The sequence below is a fragment of the Scomber scombrus genome, chromosome 1 (genome assembly GCF_963691925.1).
Source record: "Scomber scombrus chromosome 1, fScoSco1.1, whole genome shotgun sequence".
Classification (NCBI taxonomy): domain Eukaryota; kingdom Metazoa; phylum Chordata; class Actinopteri; order Scombriformes; family Scombridae; genus Scomber; species Scomber scombrus.
Genome location: NC_084970.1, coordinates 23,006,360 through 23,021,750, shown reverse-complemented (window position 1 = coordinate 23,021,750; position 15,391 = coordinate 23,006,360). Strand labels below are relative to the sequence as shown.

Genomic DNA, 15,391 nt, shown 5'->3' with positions numbered 1-15,391 from the left:
CCAGAGTAATTTGTAAAAGAAAAGAAAAGAAAAAGGTTATTAAATCATGTAAGTTGAGAAAACAAGGGAAATGGACAGAAGACAGCTAAAAATGGAGCTCAAGTCACCAAAATGTTTCGTCAGCATCTTTGAAGAGTTTGTCACAACCTTTCCTTGATGGCATTGTAGACAATCATTGTTATGCTTGCTAATAAGAGTGGAAGCAAACTCTCATTTTTGAATAGCCACTCAGTCAGTAAAAAATGCTTTTGGTACAGGTTGAACATTTTACATCATATCATTGTAGACGTATGCCCTGAATTGATCTGAAACACCTTTATCAGAGATGGGCGGTGCCCTACAATAAATCATACCCTGATGGTTATAATGTTTTGTTTTGCTTTGATAAAGACTTGTGTTGATTCAAATTTATGGTCATCTTGTAGGCTGTTGTTTGCAGTGTTGTTGAATTGTACTGTTATATTGTTAAGTGTTTCTATTTTGCCCACTCTCATTGATATAAATGACATAGATACAATATTAAAATGCAGTTTTTAGATAATTGTGTCTGATAAACCAGCAACAATCTTAAGTTATATGTGGAAAATCATACTAAGGCGTACAAGGGAGTGCAATGTTTATATTCTGTTTCAGTGTTGAAGAGTAAGTATTAAACAGTAACTGTAATCTGTTACAGTTACTGAGAAAAAAAGTGTAATTAAATTACAGTTACTTTTGAAAATGTTGATGATTACAGAGAGGGTTACATCTGAAGTCAGACCTTTAAGATTTTGAGGAGGGTTTGGTCCTCATTTTTAAATATTTATCATGTTACTCAATACACATGTTTGTGTATATAATACACAATAACATGAGTTATTTGGAGTACACATGGGCTTAAATGGTGTCACGGTACCACTTAAGCCCATGCCAGACTTTTGATTTTTTTCATCAAATATCTTTATTTTATATTCCAAAATCTACATGAACTAATGAAAACATTTTCAACACCTGGACTTAGATTTTGGTGGGCTTAATGGGTACACTTACCCTAACAGCTGAAAACATTCGTTAGAAAATTAGAAAAGTAATCAAATGTATTAAGTTAGATTACTTTGATTAAGTAATTGAAATAGTTACATTACTTATTACATATTAAATAGGGTAACTAGTAATCTGTAACCTATTACATTTCCAAAGTTACCGTCCACATCCTGCCTGTTTTAAGCAACACATTGTTGTCCCTACCACTGAACAGATAACAAAACAATGCTCTCATGCTCCATCACTACCGAAAAAAGCTGATATACTAACATTATAGTAGCTGGATGACAGTTTCTCAAAATAACTACATGTATTGGTACGTTACGAAGGCTTAGCTTAACGACGGCTCCATACATTGAATTACTTATCTTATTGCCTCAATGAGAACTCGAAAGAAACTAACGATTATTTAAAAAGTAAGTTAGCGATTTAGGAAACGATATGTTGTTTTTGCTGGTAGCTGAATGAGTTAACGTGTTAGCATAACATATTAAAACTCGAGTACACAATGCAGTGCAGTGAGGTTTTAAAATGGGAAACGACTAAACGTGAGGCCAACAGGGCAAAACGGTAAGTTAGCACAGTAAGCTAAACCCAGCTAGCTAGCAGACGGTTAATTTCTCTTTATTTAATTTCTCTCTATAACGTTATATACCTTTTGTCAGTAACGGTCCGCTTTCACTCCATCAACAACGTAGCGTTTTCCCAACCGGCACAAGTAGTTTGTACTCCAAAAAAATGGTGGTCTGTAGCCAAACTTAGACGATCATAACCAACGTTAGCACATCAAGCGCCAATATTTTCAAAAACAAGCCCTCTTCCTCTGTCGCCGGTCATTGGGCGGGCCGCACTGACGCAGTGACGCAGCCTGCACGCTACTGTCGCTGAAGGTGGAGCTACACCGTCTGAAACGGTAAGCTGTAGCTAACCTCCTGAGGTGTTCAGTCGCTGCTCCGACACAGCTCATTCTGATTAAATATATATATATATATATATATATATATATATATATATATATATATATATATAAATATATTTTAATGTAATGGATTTATTATAGCGTCTCCACTCGTGTATGCGCTGTCAATGTGTGTAGCTACTAACGCGAGGTCATCCAACATGGTGGCATAGCAACAGTATCGATAGCTGCGCTCTGTCGTCAGTTGTACAACGCACAACTAACTTACTGTTGATTTAATGCTGTCATAGCAACAGTAGTACACACACGTGAGATTAAAAAGCCGTAGATGGTGTATGGACGTTGCTTACCTGTTATCAATAACATCATAGCGACACCAAACACACCTGAACAATCGTGTCAACGTTAGTAGTGTGTACACGAGTAGGTTTTACTCCACACCTCCACTTCTGCACGTTATCCTGGTGTTTTTGTTAGCAAGATAATTTGCTAGCTGTTTTACACCACACGTGTTTTTTGTGTGGCAATAAATAAACAATAACATACACTTGATGATACGCGTTTTGTAATGTAATGTAATGCTAACAGCTAACCAACCCAGTGCTGAAGGAAGTTATATTCCTCATGACCTTCTACCCTCTTCTAACCTATTGGCTAACAACTAAGTAACCATGGCAGTGATGACAGCCTGTGACCCCCTCAGTAAATAATGGCATACCATGTGAAGTGACTACACACCTCAAGTGAATTAGTGTGTACAATATAACTTGCTACAATGAGGATGTGACATTTTGATTTATATCTACATGCAAACCTTGTAATGTAAAAAAAAAAGTTACTTCAAGTCCTGTTGAGGACAACAGGTTTGGCATTGCTGCCATTTAAAAAAAATCTGCATTCACCAATTGGCACCAGAGAAGATGCACCACATAAATCTATTTTATTGGAGTCATACATCACAAACAGAGTTCTAATTTTCAATACATCTCGTTGCCAGGAAACACTTGAACACCTTTTTAACCATGTGTTTCACTTGTATTCCTGATGCAGGCAGTATTGGCAGTAATGTTCAATTAATCAGCAAAAAACTATAAGTATATCTTATTGATGATGCAATATAGGAACAACAGATTTGTGTGGCTGGCAGTGGTCAACCTGCAGAGTTTTTCCACTGGCTTGAAAGGTTAAAATCTTGTTTTGGTCATCCAATCATTTTGTCAGTTATAGATTTCCATCCCTACTGGCAATATCAAAGCTAAAAACGCATAATACTTTGTAATCTTCCCATGTATGATTCCTGTTAATTAGATTTATCACTGGGTATATGGTCAGTGACCATGCCAAACAATAACAATTATGTTCATATCATAAATCACCTGTCACATTTTTAATAGGTTGTCAACAAATCCTGCTACCCTTAATTGGTTTAAATTGTTCATGCCTACTGTGCAAGGTTTTAATTCTTATATCATCACATCCCCTTGCTCTTATTTTCTTCACAGATCATGACATTGCACCTGTCAGTGCGTTTCAACCCAATGTTACGGAAAACAAATCTGGCTGTGTGGAGGTTATGGAGGTCGTGGAAATTAAATCTGCACTCTTCTACAGTTTGTGCATCTTCTGGTTCTTTGGACAAATCAGAAGAACTGTCTGAAAAGCCTCCTCACACACCGGTCATGCTTAAAGAGATGCTTCATTACTTGGATATCCAACCAGGTCAGGTAAGTTTGCCTTTTTTGTTATTTGTACCAGCTTCTAGATGTTTTAAAGAAAGTTCATGTCTATTTGTAACCACAGTGAGAGATAGTTATTTAGATTAAGCAAGTGTCTCGTTTAAACATTTAGAAAAGCAATGGTGTGATCTTACTCGTATTTCATTTTGCCAGGAGAACGTATTCATCCATTTACATGTTCCCCACATTCACTCCTTGAATGTGTTCAGACTGTAGGCTAATCTGTTGTGTAAGTAAATTGGATCTCTTAGCCTGACTACACTGATATTTGCAAGTAAGTGTGTCGTATTTGTGTTTTGAGACACTGTTATCTTTTTCTGACCTCCTAATGTTTGTCAGAACACCTGTCAATATAATGCATTTTGATTAAACGTCACCACTGACTACAGTCTCAAAATTTACAGGAGCATTCAATCAACCATGTTTTAATCCTCATCAAGATAGACTGGGCTTCTGTATTCGATTTTACAGCTGTACGTCAGAAAATGGTTAGTCAGAATACAGCATTTCCCTCTATGACAAATACATTGGTTGGTTTTGAATTTCAAATAACTTCACACCAGTGTCAAGAAGTAGTTTTCCAAATGAGTATATCACACAAACACACACACATACACACACACACACACATATCAACAGTATCTTATTACAGAGCTATTAGAAATCTCCTCTCTACTGCTAATAATTCTCTTTGCTGAGATGTTTGTTCACGAGGTAAAAATTCTGTTCACACAATATATAACGACTTGTTAATAAAGGCACAAATGAATTGGAAAGGGTGCCAGTAGCTTGGCTTTCATTTAATGTATGTACTACCAGGACAGATGGGTATGAGTCAAAAGCCTTCTGGTGTGGCAGGCAGCATGGGAGGGGAAGTGATGCCCCCCCCATATATAAGGCACGGTCAAAGGCAGGTGGGGGCCATGGGTCAACAACTTAGTCAGGAATTGCGCCACTGTAACGTTGTTGGCAGGACACAGGGTGCTGCGTCGCTCCTGCCTGAACTTTAGCACCTCTAAACTCCTCCGCTGCCCGCCCATTTGCCAACTGTCCCAAGACAGCTTGCCAATCAGATGCTATTAAAAACAGTTGTTTTTTTTTTCTTTTTTGTACAGTACATGATGCAGACCTCACTCAGTTGGACGTTCTCTGGAAGTGTTGTATTGGTTACAGTCAGAGTTAATGTTTTAAGTGTTGCTTCTCTGCAGATGTCTGTTAATTTATCTCTTTAAATGATGATGACACATGCTGCACGTAACATTGCAGTTTCACAGGTTCTATAACCACCACAGCAACATTAAAAGCGTGATACTGTGTCACATTGTTGTAGCACACAGTAATATGGAAAAACTGTCACTGAAAAGACAGCCACATGCTCTGCAAATCTCACTGAGGCAATCAGAAATCTGAATGCTGACATGAATTGTGTGTGAATTGTGACATGTCCAAGCTGCCATTTAAGCAGTCAGATCTATAGTGGTGATGTTATATTGTCATTAACAGAGGAGGAAAACCTGCACTTGATGTCAGCGCTGAAATCACTGAGAGCAGTGAGATAAATAATTTGAATGGCTATAGTAAAATAATCACCAATATGTAATTGCTCTTGTCGGCTGAAGCAGAGTATGTATGAATTGAGTACTTAGGCGATGATGGGTGTCAGAGCAAATACCGCAGTTAAACCAAAGTGTGTAAATGGAGCCTTTCAGTGCCCTGTTGCCCCCCACACAGGACGTCTGGCTGTAAATGTGTATCCAGGTAGCTAATTTGCACTGTTAGCCTACACTATATTTCCACAATAACAGCCATCATGCTGGTTGGATCTGGGTTGATGGATTACTATATTTCCCCAATAAAAGCATACATTTACTGAACCAAGAAGGAGAACTTACAGGTCATTGTGATAGCTGTGAGTTAACATTTTCTGCCTTGATTTGATGCATATCTGTATGATGCAGGGTACAGTGGGAATTATTCTTGAAGGAAGTTGGGACAAATACTACAAAATGGATTGTAACATTATTGAAAGTCCCTCACATTTTTCACTTGTGGAGGTGGTGGAGAAAGATAAAGAAGAGAATGTTTTTTTTTTATTCTGGGGTATCCGGTCAAGCCTTTTGATATGGAGAAAAACAATGCTGAGGTTGGAGACAATTGTAGCAAACTGACACTTAAATACACACCTCTGACATGTTAATGCTATTGTAGATAGACACATATTCAGCCTTCAGGAAGAGAGAGTGAAACTGCACCCAGGGGACACAAGATTACAAAATAAGAAAAAGATTCAGAAAATGTGTTTTTTGATTCTTGGGATGGAAGATGGAAAGGCCTTGAGAGGCAAATGATTGAGTTCATTTCCATCCACCTGTTTTTATGTGCTTTTTTTGAACATGTGCATAAAAACAAATTCGAAATGTTGTAAGTTAAAAAAAAACAACCAACTAATCAAAATATCATAAAACAGTTTTTACGCTTGGCTGAGATTGAAAAGTATTGATTAAAAACTAAATCTGACAAAGTTAACGATAAGATAATTATCATCACGATAAAATCATATCATACATGAAGCATTTGACTTGAACATCACTCAAGCTTCTACTTAACTGAAGATCAGTGTGGACCGATGAGGAGACAATGTCACATTCCTCAAATTAATTAGCACATGAAACACAAAGGTCGTATTTCCATCACGTTTTCCACTGTTTGAGGTTCGACTGGCACTCTTGATCATGTTACACCCTCTTCTTCTGCAGTTATTCAATGGCTCCCAACTGGAGAATTAGTGCCGCCAGCTCCGTGCAATCAACTTATGACCAATGTTTGTTTGTTTTTTGTTTTTGCATTTTCTTTTACTTATTTACTGGAAATTCAGTTAAAATTTGTGCTACATTTGGATGGAAACCTGGTTATCATCAAGACTTTTAGTAGCCTAGTTCCAGACGTATAATTTGTTGCCCACATCAACACAATTTCATGTAGAAGCAAAATAACAATTCTGCCTGATTATTATCATATGTAACAATCATTTAATTGTAGTGTATACAATATAAAAGTAAATTACGTTAATCTCTCTTGTTTTTTCGTTTTTTTCCCAATGGCTGGATCGACCTGATGGATCATTTTATCTTTATAACCACTGGACAGATTTCCACGAAATTTGGTATCTGTCCGAAGGATGTACGTAAATCTATCCAAGATGTATAGAACAATGGTTTCTTTCTCCCATATTTCTTTACCATTTCCAAGTTTTGCATTCAGATAAAACTGTCTGTTGTAAAGTTTACAAACTGACTTATGGGTTCATCTTCGACATACCATACTTGTGGTTGAGAACACCCAGATTGTAATTGTGCAATGAGGACACTAGCGACAGGGACACTCGTATATGTTTTTTTTTTCTTGAATTCTGGCTAAACTGTCTGCTTATTTACAATGTGTCTGATTCAACAAGTGTTTTTCCCCTGTAGGATATATTTTTAGTGAGATCAGTTACTTTCTTGAGCATATTGTCATCATGACCGGCCAGAGTGACAAAAATAAAACCCAAGCTCTAATAAATCATAGTCTTCTTTAATTGCTGTCTCAGTCTTTTACTAAATATATGATTTAAACTGACCACCAGATAGAGATGTTAGGAGAAGCTGCTCAACGTTTCACCAGGAGGTTGGTGAGAGCTGGATGGACTCAACATTGTGCCAAACCAAAACCATGAGCTGAAAGCTGTTCAGAGCTGCATACTGTGGTGTTGACCCTCAGTGGAAAATGGAATGGAAATGGAAAAGTTATTTAATTCAATTTTAATGTTTAAAAGACCCATCTTAAATAGATTTTTTTAGACTTTGGCACTATCACTGCTGTGAAGAACCTGTTATAAATCCACTATTTCTTTTAGTTTAGGAATTTCCTTCTTATGAAACCCCCCCCCCTTCAACTTAATTTTCATAGTTAAGTAAGAGAGGTGCTCTGAAAAGGATGAAGCATGAGGAGTCCTCAACTGGCGCAGGCTGCTTGCGTAGGGGACCTCCTCTAGAATAGATTAATGAGCCATCAGCTGAGAGTCCAGGGGAAAAACCCTGTCCTGCTGTAGAAGGAGAAACGAGCTGCCTACTCTTACATTTCAGTCTCAACACGCTCCCCCTTGTGGAATTAATGAGGCCATAAGTGTTAAACCTACTTTTTTTTGGATCAGTATCAGACTCTTTTAACAGTCAACCCATTGCTGAGCAAGATTAGGCAAATAATAATTATTGTTTGGACATTTTATTGCACTTGGTACTTTTTGGTCTCTCGATGTGAAAGGATCATTGATAATTATAGGCTTTATTCATTTAGAATGAGCAATGTAGTCAAGTCAAATTAAAAATTGCCATACATATAATTATGTTGCATTACCCAAGGCATCTGACTAGAAATTACCACTCACATGTTTTAACTTATTCGCAGTCACTAATGGTTTGACTCTTGTGTAGAAACTCAGCCTAAGCTCCGTGGTAACACATTAGGAGGGAAATGATTAACCCAAATTGTTTAATTGGGGTCAATTCGACACAACATCTTAAATTCAGTTGCATTCACCTCAATACAAATATTGTCCAGGACTTTTTCAAAGGTCTGGGATCATCATGAAGGCAATAGAAGCACAAGTGCTAACTTATGTGAAAGCTGTGTGTTTGTTTATTGAGGTTGTGCACCATAAATAGCACAAACTAGACTAGACTCATGGTGACAATGGAAATCTAGCACACAAAAATACATCGAAACAGGCAAACCACAAATCACAGGTGTTGTAGCTTAAGGCCAAGGACCACAGCAGACTTACTTGAGTGCTGCATTTTTCACTTCCCCTCTGTCTCCCCTGTTATTTGGGTTATTTGGCTGGCTGTAATTCGGACACATGAAGAGACACTCTGTTCTATGGATAGATGACCACAAAACACTCTGCCAGCTGCTACTTCCTAATGTTTTTCTCTTTTATTTTTGTATTTATAGATGCAAGATAGAATACAGGCCAGAAAACAAAGTGTACATTTGTGTGACATTATATCTTACATTAAATATGGTTTTGTGGAATGTAACCGTTTATAGAGCTTTTCATGCATGGAGGCAAAACACACCAGTGTTTTTTGCAAGTTAATCTAGTGTGAAAAAAGCAGTCAGGATGCGTACGACTACCTGACAGAATGTGTCCCTTATCGTGTCCATCAGAATGTCAGCACATTATCTTATACTTTTACAAGGCACTGAATGTATCGGCTTGTACAGAGGGAGATTGATATGGTTAATATAATCTTGTCTATTTAAGATGAGTTTAAAGTCTTATATCTGAATTTCGGGCCAGATAAGATGAGAAATAGATCTCTAAGTGCAGTACAATGAGTACATGTACCTTTGTGCAAGACAATTTAGAGACTTGATATATAATCCATTGTAAATCTGATAAATACTCTCTTCCTAAACTTTGCCAGCACATAGACAGGAGAAAAGTATTGTATTTAAAGTAAAAGCTGATTTTGGTGACTTTTATCAGTTTCCTGTTTGTTAGTATAAATACTACCAGCATCATCCAGTTGAAGCGCTGTTGTGAACACAAGCCGATGAGTAATATGATCTTGCCTCCTCAAATTAGTTAAAAGCCTTGCTGTTGCTGTTTGGACCATGCAGCGGAAGTCAAGACATAGTTTCATGAGTGAATATGAAGAACAGGGAAGTAAAGTATTTGAGAGTTTGAGTTTTCTTTGCACCTTTTTCGTTTGTAAAAAAAAGAAAAGAAAAAGTAAATTGCTTTATAAATTAAGTTTATTTATTTTCATATAGAATGTTGAACGTTTTCTCAGTTAATGTCTTCATTGAAAATAACCTCAGATTTTATATTTGTACTTCTTGGAAAGGAACATGTGTATTTATTTATTTTTTATTCAGTATTTAAAATTTCCCTTAAACAGTTCTTTCAAGTGTAAATGCATTTGTATGTACTAAATGTGCTCAGCATTTGTTAAAAGTTGCACATGTCATTGTATTTATTTGAATCTCACAGCACATATTGCAGTTGTTTCACCTTTTAAACAGTCCAGACGAACTCGTCTGCTTTACATAATGCACAGAATAGCTAATATCTAATATAACACTACCGACATGATCTGGAACAAACAACTTACTGTTTTCGCTGTACTCATTTTGCCACCACAGACTCCTCAGGGTCTTCCCAATGTTATTTCTTTTTCTTTATTTTTCTTTACACTCCTTTTTTGGGAGCACTGAGTAGTGAAAGAGGAGGCTAGTAAATAATTGATCCTTGTAATTAAACACTCCAGCCAGGGATGCTGGGGCTGATTGACGGCCAGATATTAGGCCCTTGTCTCGTAAGGTTGCAAGTTTAGTCTGAGGTTATCAGTGGCCAGAAGAGTCTTTCTCCCTCCCTGCCTCATTACTTTCATGAGTAGAATGTTTCATAGTGGAGCGGTGGGTGGGGGTGTGGTGTGAAGACAGTCTGGGACTTCATTAGCCAAATGGGGTGCCTCAGTCTACAGATCGTTCAGGCTTGCTGAGCAGACAACCCCTTTGTGGGTGCTTCACCACACTGTCCTGTAGATTTGTTTTAGTCCTTTCATCTTACACATTCTTCAGCTTCAGGTTCACTTGAACAACAACTTAAACAAATAAAGCAAGCCTGCACCTACCTACCTGAGCAGATGGTGTCTATCATAGCTTAAGATTAGTAAAGCTACCTGTCAGACCCCAAACTGTGTATTTGCCAGTTTTGAGACATTGCTTCCAGCACAAAGCTGCGCAAAGTATATCTCATAGCTTACAGAGCAACCTATGCACCAATAAAGCATAGATGCTCCCCTAAAAGTAAATACTTTCTTAAATGTTGCTCTGTATTAATGTTTGATTGAATTTGCCATGACAACATGGTGTGTGTGTGTGTGTGTGTGTGTGTGTGTGTGTGTGTGTGTGTGTGTGTGTGTGTGTGTGTGTGTGTGTGTGTGTGTGTGTGTGTGTGTGTGTGTGTGTGTGTGTGTGTGTGTGTGTGTGTGTGTGTGTGTGTGTGTGAGAACGAGATAGCAGGAGCAAGATAAAAAAAAAAAATCTCCTTACTACTGATGCGCATAACTTCAAATAACAGTGCATGGCAACTGGAGAGGAGAGAGTGTACTGCTTCAACATCAATTACCTAGAGTCATATATCTGCATATAGCTTTAATAACAATTATTGAAATTGTATGACTCTATACTCACATGCATCCAATATCGCTAAACTTAGTAAAAAATAAACTGAAATCCATTTCTGATGCTGAATTGATACTATTACAGCAGGTTTTATTGCAATATTTACATTTGTTCCTGGTGTGTGAGTGTTGGTATGCTAATCAGATACATGCCCTGTGGACAGCTGGATTGAGATGACTCATTCCTGCAACACATCCTCAATTGGTGTTTGTGTGAGGTCCAACTGCATTATCTCAGTGGTTTTTTCTTGCAAATATGTTCATGATAATTATATAGCAGGACATTTATAATTTAGTTTATTTACTATTCATCACCGTTTTGGTTTTGTTATTGTTTAGATTTTATTGATATAATTTTTTATAATATTTTGCTGATTGATTCAGGTTTTTATCAAATGATTTAACTTCTTTTCATACCATTAGACAATGTGCACCTTTATTTACAGCTGATTTAGGCTAGTATGAAGAGTGATTTATTATAAATGTGTGGATATTTGACTATTATATATTTTTTTATTTTTTTAGTTAAGTTAAGTTAAATACCCTGGTATTAACTGACTCTGTACAATTCAAAATTGTGTAATTTTATCTATTGATTTGCTACGGTGCAGACATTTTCATGTTAGACATGCTTCCTCTCTAGCATGAAACAATTATTTAATTTTGCTGTATCACTACTGTCTATTGTAAACTAAAATTATGGACGCTACTGCTGTAAGTGGGGATGTAGATGTACAGTAAGTGTCCTGATCTGCTGACACTAGCCAGCACACACTTCCTTGTGTAATATCATCATCAAAGTTCCATCACAAATCACAAAAGCAATTTTGTGAGAATTTCTTACACACAGATTACAAATGTTGGCAGAGTCAGGTTTCAAAAATGATTGTCACTCTCAAAATGCAGATTCATTTGTGAATCCTACAGGGCACCCTCACTTTCTCATGCATGAGCCGCCCACAAATATGTGGTTAGTTTTCATGATTGAAATGTGTCAAAATGAGCAAGAGGAAAAGATTTCATGTTGCAAATTGTGGCTTGTATATTGTAAAATTTGTGAGATGGGCCTGTGGATGAACTGAGTCAAATCAAATCCTGCAAGGCACTGTTGGCAAGACAAATACATGCAAGTTACAAAAAGTAATCCTGGCCGATAACTTTACCAGATAGTCACGACAAAGTAGAAAATGTTTGTCGCTGTTATACTTTCAACAGTCGTAAAGTCCTTCCAAATAGTATTATAAACTGCTGTGCACCGCTTTGGTGTTTAAGAGGCCTTCAAACTCATGGATCGATTACTACAACCAGCTATCCTCAATCATACATCATGTCTCACCAGTCCCTGCTAAAACACGCCCATACATATTGCTGCTTGCCATTTTTTTAACACAGCGCTGTTTTCAGTCTGAATGCCAAGTAAGACTTTTTCTGGCAGAATAACATCACGCTGCGTCTGCCTTTGCTGCTGGACATAAGGTATGCTGGTGATTTCCTGAAAAGGACAGTAGAGTATGGCTGAACATTTCCGCATATTGTTATGTTCATATTGTCTTCTGCAGGAAGGTCCAAAGACGAGCACTGCAGACTTCACAGTTTAAACTTGTGGTTCTTGTGGCCAATTTAAACTGAAGGTGATGTAAGGCGGGAGTGATGTATACTCTATTCCTCAGCATGTGTTCCTGCATATAAATGATCGTTATTAAAACACTGTCGCACTGTTCCTGATAAAAGTCAGTGCCAGTGACCTTATCTGTGTAACCAACATGATCTATATTCCCAGCATCATCCAGATGAAGTGCTGTTGTTCTCAGCTGGAGTGCTCCCACTCCTTGCCTACTCTATTTCCTGACTAATTTGGCAGGGAAGAGCATGTCCGTGCGACACTTCATGACACTACTGACCTAAACTACTTACAGAACTTTCCTCGGTTCCTTTTCACTGTTCCTACACCATGTCTACCTCCACAGTTCAACTACAGTGTCCCTGCTCGGGTTTGCTGATTTTTTTTTTGCATTATATTTCACAGACACTTTACTTGGCTTTCATGTCTTCATGTTTAATTCGTCTTCTATCTAAAGATGGGCAGTTTTCTCCCCTTTCAAGGAATTGAAAATAGGCCTTACTGAGGACCATTGCATTCATTTACAGTCTCATTTAATCCTGTGAGGTAAACCAGAGTGAAACTTCTCCTCAGTGGTGGCATCCTCTCGTCAGTATACCCTCTTAAACATAATGTTTCACAGGCTAGATACACTTTGGTTCACAAAACCTCGCTCACAACACCTTTATCTTTTTCTGATGGGTACCTAAAGGAAAAATATGCATGCTGGAGCTGTGTGCTATCTGCTGAGAAGTACACAGCGGCAGCAGTGCTAGATGTAGCAAATTTCAGTCTCACTCTGTCAGCAGCATCCTGCTGAGAGGCAGCAATCACATGCAATCTTACCTCCCCTCCACTAACACCCTAAAGGCTTAAAAGGCTGTGATGTCAGGGACCAAAAGCCCGGACATGGCTCATGGTCACTTCTTCCTGCAGCTCTTCGGGTATCTGGCAGCTCAAAACTCTGACCTTTTGTTGTTTCCAACTTTACCCAAGTTTACAAACTAGCCCCAACCTTAAATTTAGGGATTGGCAATATGACAATATACTGTGAGGAAATTGATATTAGTCAGTCATTAAACTTGACAATATGAAAGCCTCATCAAAATTTGGTTTTCATCGATTCAAACTGGTCTGTTGTTCTGCTGACAGCTGTTTCCTATTTTAGAAAAACAACTGAAGTGTAGGGATATTACCTTCCGTTGCCAAAGTCAGAAAAATTGAGACAGAAAAATGGCTAGAATGAAGATTGACGCAGATGTACAGGTTGATGTAAAACAACTTACAGAAATAACAGCTCCTATATGACAACTTTTACTTGATGTATAAAAATGTTACGAAACTGCTCTTACCAACATAAGACCACAGCATCTGTGTCAAGTGACAAAACCTACACAGGAATGGATGCGTCTCTCACTGATGATTTGTAAACAGAAAATGGATAACATGCACACAAAGTCGCGATCAATTATGAAATAAATGGCATTTCTGATTATAATATTATGAATGTGGCCACCCATCAGACGACAGACAACACAGAATAAGACGTGCAGCATCTGTTTTGCTGGCATGCTTGCGGTATGTCTGATCTCTTTTGTAGTTTTAACTACACTGAAATGTGACACACTGTTGGCTTTACAGTCCCATCACCTCTTTTTAACACATACTGTTAACCATAAAACATAAATGGAGTGATGATAGAACCAGTCATGGAAGAGCCCGGGGCAACTTTATCAAAAATCTGTCCATGGCACTGCACTACGAAGCCCCCACCCCATTCCCTAGTTCCTTTCATTTCATATTGTATTGTCAACCCAGTCTTCAAATTACTGGAAGCATCTCCTTAAATGCCTCTAGATGTGTCTTTTCCCTATTACCATGTCTTCCACCATGAAGCCTTCATTTAGCTTGACTCCTTTTTGCACTCCCTAATGGACTTGGCCCTGTTCTTCTTTTGTCTTCCTTTAGTACCATGAAATTCACCTTCAGGAGAGAAAGCCATCTTTCTTGATGCTTCTTTACATTTTGTGAATATAGTTAGATGATTCCACCCCCTCTTTTCAGTTTCACTCCTGTTTTCTCTTGGGCTTTATATAGTTTGCATTGTTTCCTTGGTGCACTGTATTGACAGAAGTGTCACACTTAAGAGAAACCCTTCAGAGCAAGCACCAATGAAGCACGTAATCATTTTGAATAGATCCACTGCATCATATTTGACCTTATTTCCTGTTTCCTGTTAAAACAAAGAAATAGCCTTTTGGCGTTTCTGCCAAAGTTAGTGGCTTTTCCTATCTTGTGGTTGTTAGCAGTCTACATTTTTTATTAGGTTTAGACAAGCGTGTAGGAAAGTCAGCATAAAATCATATGATGTCAGAAAACCAGATTCACACCACAATGTATACATTTTCATTTTTCCCAACACAAATGACAGCATTGGTAGTTCATGAAGCTTACACTGTTCACAGTCAGTGTCAAAGCAAGAAGTGGTAGTGACGTATAGTGCTGTTAATAGTCGTAGGGAGGAGCAGTCACATAAAGCGTTTGACTTAAACACGTGATTAGGGTTTGCGTCCTCTCTCTACCAATACACAGTGTTGTTTTCTTTAAACTGTGAAGAGGATCTTTCCCAACCTGAACTAAGTTTTTGTTGGAAAATGCTCAAATCGTTTCTGAATTGCATCAGAATACATTTATAATGTAATGTGTCCAGCTTTAAATGTAACAATTTTGATTTGCATAATACTGTAGCGGTCCTTTGTCTTAATATTGAAATATTAATTATTTTTGTAGTGAAAAAATTGGTATACTGTCCTTTATTTTGTTTTGGTCAAAATTGTAATTATCAGAGAGTCGAAATTAACATTTTATTTATTTTTCTACC

At 37.7% G+C, this 15,391-nt stretch overlaps 1 protein-coding gene across 1 annotated transcript in view; it reads left to right on the top strand.

Moving 5' to 3' along the window:
* Window positions 1–3,447: 3,447 nt before the first annotated feature.
* mettl15 (methyltransferase 15, mitochondrial 12S rRNA N4-cytidine) overlaps window positions 3,448–15,391 on the top strand; it is a 50,413-nt gene continuing 38,469 nt past the window's right edge. Inside the window, exon 1 of the mRNA XM_062423564.1 lies at window positions 3,448–3,666. Coding sequence (XP_062279548.1) covers window positions 3,448–3,666 — 219 coding nt within the window. The remainder of the gene's footprint in view (window positions 3,667–15,391) is intronic.